General features: G+C 40.8%; 1 protein-coding gene across 2 annotated transcripts in view; it reads right to left on the bottom strand.

Annotated features, from left to right (window-relative positions):
* Positions 1-17,283, bottom strand: part of LOC126187817 (uncharacterized) — a 256,419-nt gene that overhangs the window by 101,006 nt on the left and 138,130 nt on the right. For both annotated transcript variants that reach the window (XM_049929105.1, XM_049929104.1), the window contains exon 15: positions 3,973-4,077. In XM_049929105.1, coding sequence (XP_049785062.1) covers positions 3,973-4,077 — 105 coding nt within the window. The remainder of the gene's footprint in view (positions 1-3,972; positions 4,078-17,283) is intronic.

The following is a 17,283-nucleotide window of genomic DNA, read 5'->3' as shown; positions in this document are numbered from 1 at the left end:
GGATGCTGTCGTAGTGTTCGAACACAGCCAGATGACTCAACAGCATCCAGTTAGCCCTGCTGACCGATCTGCAAGGGCTGGAGAGTGGAGAGAAAGGTTGGTGGCTGAATATGACCCTGTAGCAGCACAGAAATGAGTGGGAGTGCCAGTGACAAAGTCTGGTTGATGGGCGCTCAACAGTGTGGTCATCAGCACCCGTAAAACGTCCCAATTTTTACACAGTCAAATCAAGCCACTGTCACGATTCATGATGCTGATGAAGATGATGACAATGATAAAATGATGAGGACAACACAAACACCCAGTCCCCACGCAGAGAAAATCCCCAACCCAGCCGGGAATCAAACCCGAGACCCCGTGATCCAGAGGCAGCAACGCTAGCCATTAGACCACGAGCTGCGGACGTGGGAGTACCAGTGTTTAGGATGCACAGCTCTTGGGATATCGTGAGGCCCTCCAAAACCTGATGTCGAGGGCAAGCAGAGATTGGGCTCCACAAGATGTGATGAGTATTAAAGCCTTCCAAGAGGAGAAAGAAGCCTCCCAAGAGGAGAAATGGGTCTGTGAGAGCCTCAGAGTCTACTGCATCACATGGAGGTAAATACAGCAAGTAAACTGTGATCCTCAGACACACGTCAATTTCAACTGCAACTGCTTGCAGGTCAGTAGCCAGGGGTAGAGCAGAGGAGTGGGGGGAGAGCAGAGGACAGGTGTGCATTTTTTACAAACACGGCAACCCCTCACTTGGCCCTTCCCCAGTCAGATCATCCTTATGATAAGACTGTATAGCCCTGTAGGAAAAGGGATATCAGATGCTTTGAAATGTGTTTCTTGCAAACAGATGCACAAAGGATGTTCATGTGCTACAAGTTTCAGTTCCTCCACATGTCCTGAACCCAGTTATATTCTATTGGAGGATTGGAGCCATTTATCATGGGGTATGCACTTTCACCCTGTCTTTCCACCTTACAGGGGAACCTACTGTTTGAGACTGCTCAGCTTTGGGGCGAGATGACTGCCCCAGTCCGACATCAAGGTTCGTTAGCTCTGATGAAGAATCATGAGGTATGTCAGAGGACGAGTTTGACATTGTCGAGCAGTTGACTTTCCAGTTCTGTTAGTGGTTGACACTTTGTCTTGGATTGTTTGCCCTGACTGGGCTTTGGGGGCACAACTGCGGCCATGATAGTAGTAGCAGCACTGGACAGTGGACCAAACTGAACCTTTGGAGGGACAGGGAGCTCCACAACAGCTGCAACCACAGCCTTTTCTAAAGTCCAGGATGAATGTATGGGCTTCGAAGTAACTGCAACAGAACAAGTGCACTGGCAAATGCAGGTACTAGTGCTAACACTCACGGTCTCCATTTGTGTAACAGCATCAGTTTTAAGGACTGGCTGTATAAGAACAGACGCAAAGGAGATAGCGAACGTCGGGGGCTGCATGGCCTTATAGAGTTTTTTGGCCTTTCCATACAAGATATGTTTAGTTGTTTTTATTTCCTGCATCTTCCTTTCTTCAAGAAAGACACTACAGTCCCTACTCCAGACAGTGTGATCCCCAGAGCAGGTGATGCACTTTACAGGAGATGAATAACCAACTCCTTCATGAGCGGCCTTCTCACATTTGCCACAAGTGGCTTCTTTACATCTGACAGTAGTGTGCCCAAAGCACTGCCACTTAAAACAGCACATTGGGTTTCGGAAATAAGGCCATAGGCTGAGACAAAGGGAACCTGCTTTGACATGCTCTGGAAGTTTCATGGTGTTGAACATAATTATAAAAGAGTATGATTTCACTAAATCCACCCTTTTTATTATATTTTGTACATCAACAGTGTCTTCTTGGGCCCACTCATTTTTCAATTCTTCTCTGGGAATGTCAATGAGGTCCCTAGAAGTCACAAAACCTTCATTGTAGTTAAGGTGCCATGCAGTTCTGTCTTTATTGCATACTCTCCATGACATCTAGATTTTGGACGCTAACTGCTTGCTGGGAATGAGGAGTTTCCACTAACAATGTTCCATTCTGCAAGTGCTTGACTGATTTTAAAAGAGTCAAAGGTTCCCTCTAAGGTTTTTTGGATACAGAAGAGCAAAACCTTTTGAAAACTACCCCCTTCCCGCTTGATGATAGAAAACACATATGAGAACTGGCTACACAAGCCTTTTTGTTTGACCAGTGGCCCACCCCTTACATTGGGAGGAGGAAGAGAAAACTTCGAAGGATCCACCCTGGCCCCATGAGCAGCTAGTGAAATAAAAATCCACCTAGCCCTGCATGTTTAAGTAAGCCTTATACAACTGAGGTGCAGCAGGTTCTGCAGAGATTGTCTGCTAACGACTGTTCCACCTCAACAACTGTGCATCTAATTGGCATGCAACATACCTTAAAATTAAGATTTTTTTTTTATAGAGGTTTTCAACATCCTCGCAATTTGGTCGGTCAAGCCAAGATCTTCGTTCCCTGTGACAACGTTCCATGGCCATGCCACATGGTGGTCGCTAAAGCATGCCCAGAGCTAACGGTGACAGGGGGCCAATGGTGCTTACCAATCCCCAGCTCAGCAACCCCAGGATCGCCAAGCACGTACTCAGCAAATGAATGCTCAGCCACTGAGGGGCTGAAGAGTCTTCTGTAAGATGTTCAGCTATAAACTTCACACAACATTCTTACCACACATTTCTATAAAATAAATAATTTTTCATCTTGGTTGCATTGCCGCATTAGGTTGAACCATGGGATCATATTGAGTGAAAGTACGCAAAGTATGTTAGCAATACCATCATCAAGTCAACACAGCGAGAGAGATTTTTAGGCGCAAAGCAGCCACACTGAGCTTTCTGATTAACTTATCCATATGCTGATGCCTTCACAGTTTATTTTTCATCTGGATGTCTAGGAACCTTCCAAAGTGTTACCATGGCCATGGGAGAATGCATTTGGGTGTCTGTGTGGTAGTGTGTACGAATGTGTGTACTATCGCTGGAAAAAAAAGAGCTATTGCTCAGAAGCTAGTGTGGATGCTGTTTTCTGTTTTGTGTTACTGTGTTCCATGCATCGATCCACTACAGGTAAATGGTTGCCTTTCCCTTAATGTAGGTATTGCACCATCCAAGCATTTCCATTACTGTTATAAATACCAAGATTTTTCGTAAAATAAAAATTGGTCATCAGAACTTAAGTTACTGTCCAAATAATAAGAATTTGGGAAACACAGCCTATACTATAATTCTGGTGTTTACAAGATAATAGTTGTCTAAAAGCAAATTGCAGAATAGGAAGTAAGCATGCATTTACTTGGGTGATATCGGAGCACTCTGCTACATTTCAAGGTCAACATACAAATTACAAGTTTAAAATTTTTACTGTATTTATCTTATAAAATTAGGTTCAGAATTCAACAATCTTCTCTTAATTTAAAAAAAAAATATTCATTCTTTTTCATGGTCATCAGGAAAAAGGTATTTTTTAAAAATGTGCTGTGCCATTTAGCAGTCTTTAACCCAAAAATGTGGTTGACAGATGTGTGTAGATACAAATAAATTACAGACATTGGCTGCAACCTGGCATTGACCGAAACTAATGGGGAAAGTTGAAAATTTGTGCAGGACTAGGATTCGAACATGGGTCTCTCATTTACTATGCAGATGCTCTGCCACTAAGCCATCTGGACACAAAGGTCATTGCAACTGTATGGATTACCTAGCACACCTCAGATCCAAATTCTAACTTATTCAAACAAACTAATGTAGTGCTCCTTGTCCATTACTCTCATTACTTGTGGCATTTCGATGATTCCCAGAAGAGTTCAAGCCTGATGTGCACCTGCATTTGTCTTTGCAGCCAGGAACACTGAAATAATAATTAAATCCTTCTGGGCAGATTTCAATTTTCCCAAATTTGCAGTTTCAAAGCCTCTACACAACCCAAGAAATAAATGAAATTTAAGTTAAAGAAGTCAAAACTTACTGAGTCTTCTTTCAAGTCACACTCATCAGCATTGTCATCAGCTCCTTTCAGGCAAGTCGTTTCACCAGTTTCTACAGTAAGGTGGTACAAAATTCCCGCAACAACCTGGAAAATAAAATTTGTTAGTAAATTTTGGCAGTGGAGATTTTATAATCATATGATGAATATCATGTGGTAAAAATATGCCAAAGTTGCATCAGGCTGACACTCTGACTTGTCCCCCCTGGACTACTCTGAGAAGTTATGTGCAAGACACACCTGTAAGTCAAAAGGCATGAAAGTGAAAGTATGTTCGCAAAGCAACATGACTACTTCTCAGGAGGTCAATACTGCATCTAATTTTTAAAAATCAGATTTTATCAGAAAAAAATTATTTTCAGTATTTCATACTTTTAAGAAAAAGAATTTCTCTCTTAACTGAATAAATAGTGTGGGTACTGATATACAATGAACAGAACTGTTGTTGTTGTCGTCGTCTTCAGTCCAGAGACTGGTTTGATGCAGCTATCCATACTACTCTATCCTGTGCAAGCTTCTTCATTTCCAAGTAACTACTGCACCCTACATCTTTCTCAATCTGCTTAGTGTATTCATCTCTTGGTCTCCCTCTACAGAACTATACACCTTATTTATTAAACAAAACACTTTACAAATAGTATTCATCTCTTGGTCTCCCTCTACAGAACTATACACCTTATTTATTAAACTTAAACAAAACACTTTACAAATAGTAATTTAACTTACATATGTGATGTTCACAAGTTTAAACACATTTTAACTTTATGTCTGTGATGTATCTGGAACAATGGTATAAGGTATAGCAGCAGTCAAATGTAAGAACAGTCTGATAAAGAAATCGTCTTTCAACCTTTTTGAAAATTTTTCATGGAGTGTAGAATGAAATAAGATGTTTGTATGTCAAACAGATGACTCCCATTTTTGTGTCTGGAGGCCAGCAATAGTTGAAAAACTAAAAATGATTGAATCTTCAGTTTCTTCCAGCATATTTGTTGATTGAACAGTCCACAGGTATATCGCCAGTTCATAGTGACCAACGGACACAGAAATACAGCCATCAGACATGTGGGCTTCATGAGGTACCCTAATGCACTGACTGATCTCCTGGGGGGTGCATGGCTAACTTACATCCTCTCCTCACAAGAGCTGTTCTCTATGTAGTCTGTGCCTGGAGGCATGCTTCAGCACAGCTGTGAAGGTGAACTACTTCGGTGAATGTGGCCAGCCATGAAGCACGAGTGTAGAAGATCGATGCTGAGAACATCAGTGGCCAAGTAGACTAACATATCCTAACAAGCACTGTTTGTCTGAAAGTCATTCAATGGAACATGAACGTGCCAGGATTTTAGTATAAACTTCAAAATATTGGGACAGCACCATCCGAGAGGCCGTGGAAATACGCACCAGGGACAGTCTCATCACCGGGATTGCAATTATAATCTTGGAAAACAGAACGGGGTCCAAGTTAGAAGATACTCAACAAACAACATTCTGGCGGCCAGGCCAGACAGAGTAACTACACCTGTTGTTGTTGTTGTGGTCTTCAGTCCTGAGACTGGTTTGATGCAGCTCTCCATGCTACTCTATCCTGTGCAAGCTTCTTCATCTCCCAGTACCTACTGCAACCTACATCCTTCTGAATCTGCTTAGTGTATTGATCTCTTGGTCTCCCTCTACGATTTTTACCCTCCACGCTGCCCTCCAATGCTAAATTTGTGATCCCTCGATGCCTCAGAACATGTCCTACCAACCGATCCCTTCTTCTAGTCAAGTTGTGCCACAAACTTCTCTTCTCCCCAATCCTATTCAATACCTCCTCATTAGTTACGTGATCTACCCACCTTATCTTCAGCATTCTTCTGTAGCACCACATTTCGAAAGCTTCTATTCTCTTCTTGTCCAAACTAGTTATCGTCCATGTCTCACTTCCATACATGGCTACACTCCATACAAATACTTTCAGAAACGACTTCCTGACACCTAAATCTATATTCGATGTTAACAAATTTCTCTTCTTGAGAAACGCTTTCCTTGCCATTGCCAGTCTACATTTTATATCCTCTCTACTTCGACCATCATCGGTTATTTTACTCCCTAAATAGCAAAACTCCTTTACTACTTGAAGTGTATCATTTCCTAATCTAATTCCCTCAGCATCACCTGACTTAATTTGACTACATTCCATTATCCTCGTTTTGCTTTTATTGATGTTCATCTTATATCCTCCTTTCAAGACACTGTCCATTCCGTTCAACTGCTCTTCCAAGTCCTTTGCTGTCTCTGACAGAATTACAATGTCATCGGCGAACCTCAAAGTTTTTACTTCTTCTCCATGAATTTTAATACCTACTCCGAATTTTTCTTTTGTTTCCTTTACTGCTTGCTCAATATACAGATTGAATAACATCGGGGAGAGGCTACAACCCTGTCTCACTCCTTTCCCAACCACTGCTTCCCTTTCATGCCCCTCGACTCTTATAACTGCCATCTGGTTTCTGTACAAATTGTAAATAGCCTTTCGCTCCCTGTATTTTACCCCTGCCACCTTCAGAATTTGAAAGAGAGTATTCCAGTCAACATTGTCAAAAGCTTTCTCTAAGTCTACAAATGCTAGAAACGTAGGTTTGCCTTTTCTTAATCTTTCTTCTAAGATAAGTCGTAAGGTCAGTATTGCCTCACGTGTTCCAACATTTCTACGGAATCCAAACTGATCTTCCCCGAGGTCGGCTTCTACCAGTTTTTCCATTCGTCGGTAAAGAATTCGCGTTAGTATTTTGCAGCTGTGACTTATTAAACTGATAGTTCGGTAATTTTCACATCTGTCAACACCTGCTTTCTTTGGGATTGGAATTATTATATTCTTCTTAAAGTCTGAGGGTATTTCGCCTGTCTCATACATCGTGCTCACCAGATGGTAGAGTTTTGTCATGACTGGCTCTCCTGAGGCCATCAGTAGTTCTAATGGAATGTTGTCTACTCCCGGGGCCTTGTTTCGACTCAGGTCTTTCAGTGCTCTGTCAAACTCTTCACGCAGTATCGTATCTCCCATTTCATCTTCATCTACATCCTCTTCCATTTCCATAATATTGTCCTCAAGTACATCGCCCTTGTATAAACCCTCTATATACTCCTTCCACCTTTCCGCTTTCCCTTCTTTGCTTAGAACTGGATTGCCATCTGAGCTCATGATATTCATACAAGTGGTTCTCTTCTCTCCAAAGGTCTCTTTAATTTTCCTGTAGGCAGTATCTATCTTACCCCTAGTGAGACAAGCCTCTACATCCTTACATTTGTCCTCTAGCCATCCCTGCTTAGCCATTTTGCACTTTCTGTCGATTTCATTTTTGAGACGTTTGTATTCCTTTTTGCCTGCTTCATTTACTGCATTTTTATATTTTCTCCTTTCATCAATTAAATTCAATATTTCTTCTGTTACCCAAGGATTTCTATTAGCCCGCGTCTTTTTACCTACTTGATCGTCTGCTGCCTTCACCACTTCATTCCTCAGAGCTACCCATTCTTCTTCTACTGTATTTTTTTCCCCCATTCCTGTCAATTGTTCCCTAATGCTCTCCCTGAAACACTCTACAACCTCTGGTTCTTTCAGTTTATCCAGGTCCCATCTCCTTAAATTCCCACCTTTTTGCAGTTTCTTCAGTTTCAGTCTGCAGTTCATAACCAATAGATTGTGGTCAGAATCTACATCTGCCCCAGGAAATGTCTTACAATTTAAAACCTGGTTCCTAAATCTCTGTCTTACCATTATATAATCTATCTGAAACCTGTCAGTATCTCCAGGCTTCTTCCATGTATACAGCCTCCTTTCATGATTCTACCTATGCTACATTAATCTGGTTGCCCTCCTCGGTGTCACCAGCCACAAAAGCTGATACAATTCATCTTCATGCCAACGCAAGCCCTCAGGTGTGGACCATGTAGAGTACGGCTTGTGGGGAGGGGGATATAACTTTGCTGTGCATCCCCAGGAGGTCAGTACATTACGGTACCTGACGATGGCAACATGTCTGATAACCAAAATACTGTGTTGAATAACTAATCTTATGTTGCTATAACTCGTACCTGACAATATAACTATTTTGAAGTTTATTATGAATACATCTGTGTGAGTTATGTAGTATTGGGATCAGCTTTCTTTGTGAATTCAGTAACCTATACTTTTTTCTGCCTGTGGTCAGTAATTTTAGGACCAGCAGAGAAACTCTCCTATCAAAACACAAAAAAGGTGAACGTGTTCCTCTTTAAAAGACTTACAGGAAACTGTGGAACCAGCTGTCTCAATTCTCATTCTGTCTTCCTCACCAAAAGTTTTGGTGATCATGTTCATGCTCTTTTAACACAGAATATTCAACATCCTTTTACTCAGTCTCTTTGTACTTAAGCCGTCATACTCAGCATCTCCCTCTCACTGACACTATCTATATATGTCTCTCTCCCACTGTCTTTTCTTCCCATTGATTTCCAGTATATCCCACTATCTGCTTTTCTCTCTCTTTCCCACTGACACTGTCTCCACCATACCTCAGCAGTTCAAAAATTCTGGCGAGTCCAACTATTTTTTTCTCCTATGCCCACGTTTTAAATTTCAGTCTGTGAGTGACCAGAACCCCTCAGCCTACGTGTGGTCTCCACTCATCTGTATTTTTCATTTCCACTGTATCCACTCTCTTTTGCTCCCATTGCTTCTGTCTCCATACACCTCTCCTTCTCTTTTACTGACAGTGTCTCTCACTGACAATCAATACCTCCTCTCGCTCTCTGGCTCCCACTGCTACTGTCTTCATCCATCTCCCTTTATCTTTCAGTGCCACTTTTTTTCTCCCACCATCACTATCTTCTCTTACCTTTTCTCTCACTGGCACTACCTCCTCTCCCTTCCACCGTCACTGTCTCTCTGCTGCTCTCTTTCAGCACAGAAAATTGCAAATATGTTCGCATGCCAAAACTTTTGTTGAGGAAGGAGGAATGAGGATTGAAGCAGCTGGTTCTCCAGTTTTCTGTCAAACTTTTAAAGTGGAACATATTTGCCTTCTATGTGTTTCAACAGGAACATTTTCCACTGGTTCCTGTCCTGTCCCTTTTACAGCAGGGTGAGCTGCTTATGTAAAACAAATTCTAGGGGCGAGTAGAGTTGTGACAGTTTATTTACATACTTTGACACACATAAAAACAAATAAGTAGCATAATATAAGGTTAACACAAAATCATTTGCTTTACATTTTTTCTGTATACTTTACCCACTGATTGCAATTCATCGAAAATGCCTAGTTTTCGATTTTTATCTTACAAGAGTAAAAATGCTGTCGGATTTGTCTTACTGAATTCACAGTGCTTCCAGTTTTACATAATTTTTTTTAGTCATTTTAAATTCTTTTCAGAAATATTAAGACCCTTTTTAGCCAACTTTTTGCCACTCCAGTATTACTCTGAGTATACCTGTGTAGGCATGAAGAACCCATCACACAGAGACGGCACATCAAAATTTTACTGGTGAAAAAATGCTGACTAAAAATAGAGTCTAGAACCATTGTCATGTGTGCACTTTACCAGTTAAAACTACATTTATGCCTCAGACCAGATATTACATGCATATTCAATGTGCATACATAACTTTGAACCTCTGGATCTGGCTAATGGATAATGATATCAAAAAAGGTTTCATGGTTCCCCAATGTCATCATCTTAACAACATATGGTAAAAATTTCAGTGATCAGTCATGTACAGAAATGGTAGAAGTGGCCATTCCTCCAATCAATATTTCTGATATCCATGAAGTCATGGTTTTTTGGTGTATCTTGATAATGGATATAGATTTTAGAATATGGAACAATGACTTTTCTAGATGAATGTCTAACGATAAAAAAAAGGTTCAAAGTTCCCCAATATCATCTTCAGAACATACGGTAAAAATTTTGACAATGTGTGATGAATAGAAATTATAGAAGAAGCCATCTCCATCACAATTAAGTGCCTAGCAGAGTGTTCATTGAACCACCTTCACGGTATTTCTCTATTATTTCACTCTCAAAAAAGTGCATGGAAAAAATAAACACCTTTCTCTTTCCATGCGAGCACTGATCTTCCTTATTTTATTATGGTGATAATTTCTCCCTATGTAAGCCAGCATCAACAAAATATTTTTGCATTTGGAGGAGAAAGCTGGTGACAGAAATTTCCTGAGAAGATCTCGCTGCAACTAGAAATTTCTCTGTTTTAATCGTGTCCACTCCAAACTCTATACCATGTCCATGACACTCTCCCCCCTAATTCTCAATAATACAAAACATGCTGCTCTTATTTGAACTTTCTTGATATACTCAGTGGTACGGATCCCATGCCACACAGACATAATCCAAAACAGGATGGACAAGATAGCATAGCTCTCTCTCTAGTAAAACTGTTGCATATTCTTACTTCTGCCAATAAATCACAGTCTTTGGTTCACCTTCCCCAAGACATTTTCCATGTGTTCGTTCCAATTTATGTGGTCCATAATTGTAATTTCTAAGTATTTAGTCAAATATATTGTCTTAGATTTGATTGATTTATCATTTAACCAAAGTGTAACCGACTGCTTTTAGCTCTCATGTTGATGACCTAAAACTTTTCATTTACGGCCAATAGGCAATTTTCACACGATGTTTGTTGTTGTGGTCTTCAGTCCAGAGACTGGTTTGATGCAGCTCTTCATGCTACTCTACCCTATGCAATGCAGCATACATCCTTCTGAATCTGCTTAGTGTATTCATCTCTTGTTCTCCCTCTACGATTTTTACCCTCCACGATGCCCTCCAATACTAAATTGGTGATCCCTTGATGCCTCAGAACATGTCCTGCCAATTGATCCCATCTTCTAATCAAGTTGTGCCACAAACTCCTCTTCTCCCCAATTCTATTCAATACCTCCTCATTAGTTATGTGATCTACCCATCTAATCGTCAGCATTCTTCTGTAGCACCACATTTCAAAAGCTTCTATTCTCTTCTTGTCGAAACTATTTATCGTCCATGTTTCACTTCCATACGTGGCTACACTCCATACAAATACTTTCAGAAACGAAACTTCCTGGCAGATTAAAACTGTGTGCCCGACCGAGACTCGAACTCGGGACCTTTGCCTTTCGCGGGCAAGTGCTCTACCATCTGAGCTACCGAAGCACGACTCACGCCTGGTACTCACAGCTTTACTTCTGCCAGTACCTCGTCTCCTACCTTCCAAACTTTACAGAAGCTCTCCTGTCTCATACATCTTGCTCACCACATGGTAGAGTTTTCTCAGGACTGGTTTTCCCTTCTACTCCCGGGGCCTTGTTTCGACTCAGGCCTTTCAGTGCTCTGCCAAACTCTTCACGCAGTATCATATCTCCCATTTCACCTTCATCTACATCCTCTTCCATTTCCATAATATTGTCCTCAAGTACATTGCCCTTGTATAGACCCTCTATATACTCCTTCCACCTTTCTGCTTTCCCTTCTTTGCTTAGAACTGGGTTTCCATCTGAGCTCTTGATATTCATCATACAAGTGGTTTTCTTTTCTCCAAAGGTCTCTTTAATTTTCCTGTAGGCAGTATCTATATTACCCCTAGTGATATGTGCCTCTAGCCATCCCTGCTTAGCCATTTTGTACTTCTTGTCGATCTCATTTTTGAGATGTTTGTATTCCTTTTTGCCTGCTTAATTTACTGCATTTTTATATTTTCTCCTTTCATCAATTAAATTCAATATTTCTTCTGTTACCCAAGAATTTCTACTAGCCCTTGTCTTTTTACCTACTTGATCCTCTGCTGCCTTCACTACTTCATCCCTCAGAGCTACCCATTCTTCTTCTACTGTATTTCTTTCCCCAATTCCTGTCAATTGTTCCCTTATGCTCTCCCTGAAACTCTGTACAACCTCTGGTTTAGTCAGTTTATCCAGGTCCTATCTCCTTAAATTCCTACCTTTTTGCAGTTTCTTCAGTTTTAATCTACAGTTCATAACCAATAGATTGTGGACAGAGTCCGCATCTGCCCCTGGAAATGTCTTACAATTTAAAACCTGGTTCCTAAATATCTGTCTTATCATCATATAATCTATCTGAAACCTTCTAGTATCTCCAGGATTCTGCCAAGTATGCAACCGTCTTTCATGGTGCTTGAACCAAGTGTTAGCTATGATTAAGTTATGGTCTGTGCAAAATTCTACCAGGTGGCTTCCTCTTTCATTTCTTAGCCCCAATCCATATTCACCTACTATGTTTCCTCCTCTCCCTTTTCCTACTATCAAATTCCAGTCACCCACGACTATTAAATTTTCGTCTCCCTTCACTACCTGAATAATTTCTTTTATCTCATCATACATTTAATCAATTTCTTCGTCATCTGCAGAGCTAGTTAGCATATAAACTTGTACTGCTGTAGTAGGCATGGGCTTCGGGTCTATCTTGGCCACAATAATGCGTTCACTAAGCTGTTTGTAGTAGCTTACCTGCACTCCCATTTTTTTTTATTCATTACTAAACCTACTCCTGCATTACCCCTATTTGATTTTTTATTTATAAACATGTATTCACCTGACCAAAAGTCTTGTTCCTCCTGCCACCAAGCTTCACTAATTCCCACTATATCTAACTTTAACCTATCCATTTTCCTTCTTAAATTTTCTAACCTACCTGCCCGATTAAGGGATCTGACATTCCACACTCCAATCCCTAGAATGCCAGTTTTCTTTCTCCTGATAACAACGTCCTCTTGAGTAGTTCCTGCCTGGAGATCCGAATGGGGGACTATTTTACCTCCAGAATATTTTACCCACGAGGACGCCACAACATTTAACCACACAGTACATCTGCATGCCTTCGGGAAAAATTACGGCTATAGCTTCCCCTTGCTTTCAACCGTTCACACTACCCGTATGGCAAGCCCGTTTTGGTTAGTGTTACAAAGCCAGATCAGTCAATCATCCAGACTGTTGCCCCTGCAACTACTGAAAAGGCTGCTGCCCCTCTTCAGGAACCCCACGTTTGTCTGGCCTCTCAACAGATACCCCTCCATTGTGGTTGCACCTACGGTACGGCTATTTGTATCTTTGAGGCACGCAAGCCTCCCCACCAAGGTTCATGGATATCTTTTCTAAATCATTTTGCGATCTGTTTTGCTCTTCTAATGACTAAGACAGCTGCTCAGATTGTCTCCAAATTGTTTATATAGATAAGGAAAAGCAGAGGACCTATAACATTACCTTGGGGAATGCCAGAAACACTTCTATTTTACTTGATGACTTTCTGTCAGTTATTACGAACTGTAACCTCTCTGACAGGAAATCAAGAATCCAGTTACATAACTGAGATGATATTCCATAAGCACGTAACTTGATTACAAGCCGCTTGTGAGGTACAGTGTCAAAAGCCTTCTGGAAATCTATAAATATAGAATCAATTTCGTAGTCCTCAACAATAGCACTCCACACTTTGTGTGAGCAAAGAAAAAGCTAGTTGTGTCGCACAAGAAAGACGTTTTCTAAATTCGTGTCGACTGTGCGTCAGTGGACCCTACTCTTCAAGGTAATTCAATATGTTTGAACTCAATAATGTTCCGAAATCCTGCAGCATGTTGATGTTAATGATATGGGCCTGTAATTTAGTAGTTTACTCCTACTGCCTTTCTTGAATGTTGGAGTGACATGTGCAACTTTCCAGTCTTTGGATATGGATCTTTCGTCGAGTGAGCTGTTGTGTATGGTTGTTAAGTATGGGGCTATTGCATCAGCATACTCTGAAAGGAACCTAACTGGCATCCAGTGTGAACCAGTAAGCTTGCTTCTACTGAGTGATTTAAGTTGCTTCACTACTCCAAGGATATCTACTTTTAAGTTACTCATGTTGGCAGCTGTTCCTGATTGAATTCTGGAATATTTATTTTGTTTTCTTTGGTAAAGGAATTTTAGAAGGCTGCTTTAGCAGCACTGCCACCAATAGTATATCCATTGCTATTGTGCAGAGAAGGCATTGATCGTGTCATGGTTTTTCTGTGTTTCCTCAGGAACTGCCCATGAGTAAATGATTATTTCATTAGCTGCCTCAGGCCCACCCTACACCATAGCTAATGTAAATGAAGCAACAGATTTGCTCCATTTGTCTTGGCTGTACGAAGGGTGCATTATTTAAATTTTGACCCTGTACTGTTGGATAGCTACAGTATGCCTGTTCTTCTGATACACATACAAATGAAATGATAATTAAATGGACACCCTAGCTGCAAACAGGCGTTGATTTACTTAATTGGGGACATGTTGAAAATGTGTGCCCCGACAGGGACTCGAACCCAGGATCTCCTGCTTACATGGCAGATGCTCTATCCATCTGAACCACCATGGGCACAGAGGATAGTGCGTCTGCAGGGACTTATCCCTTGCACGCTCCCCGTGAGATCCACATTCCCAACATGTCCACACCACTACATTCGTAGTGCGCCTAATAGATGTTTGCCCATCTCTCTGCAAGAGAGGTGCTCTGCATCGCAGTGTAGCTTGCTCGCCAGGTTTTGAGAGGGTGCGTTTCTGGATGAGGTATCGAATATATTGCTTCCCCCTACTTATACCTCCCGAGGAGATCACAAATGTAAAATTAGAGAGATTAGAGCGCGCACAGAGGCTTTCAGACAGTCGTTCTTCCCGCGAACCATACGCGACTGGAACAGGAAAGGGAGGTAATGACAGTAGCACATAAAGTGCCCTCCGCCACACACCGTTGGGTGGCTTGCGGAGTATAAATGTAGATGTAGATGTAGATGTAGATCATACTCATTACTCGTGGCAGACTAACCTACCAAGTCCCGTACGAGTTCAGGAATAGCGTGTGCGTTCGCTCAAGAAGGTCAATGGCCGGGAAGCCATATTTTAACTATATATGATGGTAGTATTTGTTCCCGAAAGAACAGTTACCGTGGATGACCATGCAGCTTTGATAGAAATGAAATGATAATTAAATGGACACCCTAGCTGCAAACAGGCGTTGATGTACTTCATTGTTTGCAGCTAGGGTGTCCATTTAATTATCATTTCATTTCTATCAAAGCTGCATGGTCATCCACGGTAACTGTTCTCTCGGGAACAGATACTACCGTCATATATATTTAAAATATGGCTTCCCGGCCATTGACCTTCTTGTTCAAATGCACACGCTATGCCTGAACTCGTACGAGACTTGGTAGATTAATCTGCCACGAGTAATGAGTATGATGGGCAAACATCTATTAGGCGCACTACGAATGCAGTGGTGTGGACATGTTGGGAATGTGGATCTCACGGGGAGCGTGCAAGGGATAAGTCCCTGCAGACGCACTATCCTCTGTGCCCGTGGTGGCTCAGATGGATAGAACGTCTGCCATGTAAGCAGGAGATCCCGGGTTCGAGTCCCGGTCGGGGCACACATTTTCAACATGTCCCCAATGAAGTACATCAACGCCTGTTTGCAGCTAAGGTGTCCATTTAATGATCATTTCATTTCTATCAAAGCTGCATGGTCATCCACGGTAACTGTTCTTTCGGGAACAGATACTACCGTCATATATACATATACAAATGGTCGCTACACCGAGGGCTTTACAAAATACTTGAGCTCTTATCTCTGTGATCAATAGAACCCTACATAAGGAAAGTCGTTTTGTGTGAGTTCTCTATTGCAGAAACAACTGCCAAGGGAGCTGTCAATTTATCTAGAGGCAAGTGTAAATTTTTTCTTGTAATGGTTTCATTTGTATTTACCTTTCATGCAACTGGGACGCTGCTAATCTTACAGCTGGGTATGTAATTAAGCATATTCATTTTTTGCGTGACTATTTGTGTAAAGTCTACCTGGAAGTGGTACTTCACAGACTGTATAAAAATGTCCAACACAAGTGACTTTACTTGAAGTGTCAGGAAGAAATCTGGAATAGACTACCGAGAAGTGTAAACAGAGACAAGCTATCGAATTGAGTAGTCCTACAAGTGACACAGAGTGTGACTGTCCAGAAAATAAAGGGACAGATGAAACGGAATAAGATATTTGCACTGTGCACAGATGACTCAAGGTTTTGTTACTGGAGGGCATCTCCAGACAATGAAGTAAAAACTATTCGTTCTTGACTGCTGAGAGCTCAGTAGGATTAGACAGTTTCAAGAGGAGTTTACACAATGAAGTGGGAGTTGGTGGTTGGAACTTGGATGGAATGTTTGTGAAGAATAGGTTTGTGATCTGATGTGGTTTTTATTAGAAAGTACAGTGGAATAAATTTAACTTTAGAACACTGACTAGTGTCATCAAATTTATGGATGTTAAATATTTACAAAAGTTCACAAATGTAAATGATTGCTGACAATGACAATTAAGCAGCTCTTCCTTTTTATGTTACTTGGTATTATACAAAAAATAGTGTCAATTAATGTAACAGTGTAAGTTTCTCATATTATTATAATTTTTTCAGACATGTATTTATAACCAAATAAATATTTTTCATGATATTGGTAACATAGAGTTAATAATTACCAATTTTGGAAGTTCATGACCAGCAACTTACTATAAGTAACCAACCTATTTTATATTTTCATCACCTGTTGCAAAGAAATTAGTACCTGAATATAACATAATGGAACTTAGGTGGTTTCTGGGTAGTTTTTAATGTGTGTTGGTTGTTGATTGTATGTGCAGGAATGGTAAAGAGTACTTTTTGTGGAATTTTAAACAGTTTTGATTGACAGAGGTATTTTGTTGTATTTTTCCACCGTAACATTATCAACTGACTGAACAAACATTTATTATTATAGGATTGGCGAAAGTTTGTTCTCAGTTTGGGGTGGCAAACAAACCAATGGAACTCTTATCACCACCAATCAAACACCAACTATTCCGTTACAAGAGTTTAAATTACCAAATTGTAGACAGTTGTGTTTGCTCCACAAATGGCTGCCTGGAGTTCCAGCTAACTCTTCACGGTATCACAAATCTGAAATTGATTTTCTTCTCAAGTTTAATTTTTGTTTGAAAGCACCAGTCTTGTTAACTGTATATGCAACTAAATTCTTTTCACCCTTGCTTTGAGAACTTTAAGGAATTACATCAACTATAACAGACGTAACTGAACAGAATCCACTAACGATCACTGAGATACCTGCTCTCTTTTCTGCTCATCACTACTAATGTCATAACCTCATCAGGAGACAACTGTGTCACTTCATCTTCTGGAGTCATGTTGTAATGGGGATCCAATGAATGTTTCTTCCAGCACATAATAGTACAGTCACATTTTAGCACTCT

The sequence above is a fragment of the Schistocerca cancellata genome, chromosome 5 (genome assembly GCF_023864275.1).
Source record: "Schistocerca cancellata isolate TAMUIC-IGC-003103 chromosome 5, iqSchCanc2.1, whole genome shotgun sequence".
In the NCBI taxonomy this organism is placed as follows: Eukaryota; Metazoa; Arthropoda; class Insecta; order Orthoptera; family Acrididae; genus Schistocerca; species Schistocerca cancellata.
The sequence above is the reverse complement of the archived record's forward strand: the minus strand, read 5'-3'. Positions and strand labels throughout refer to the sequence as shown.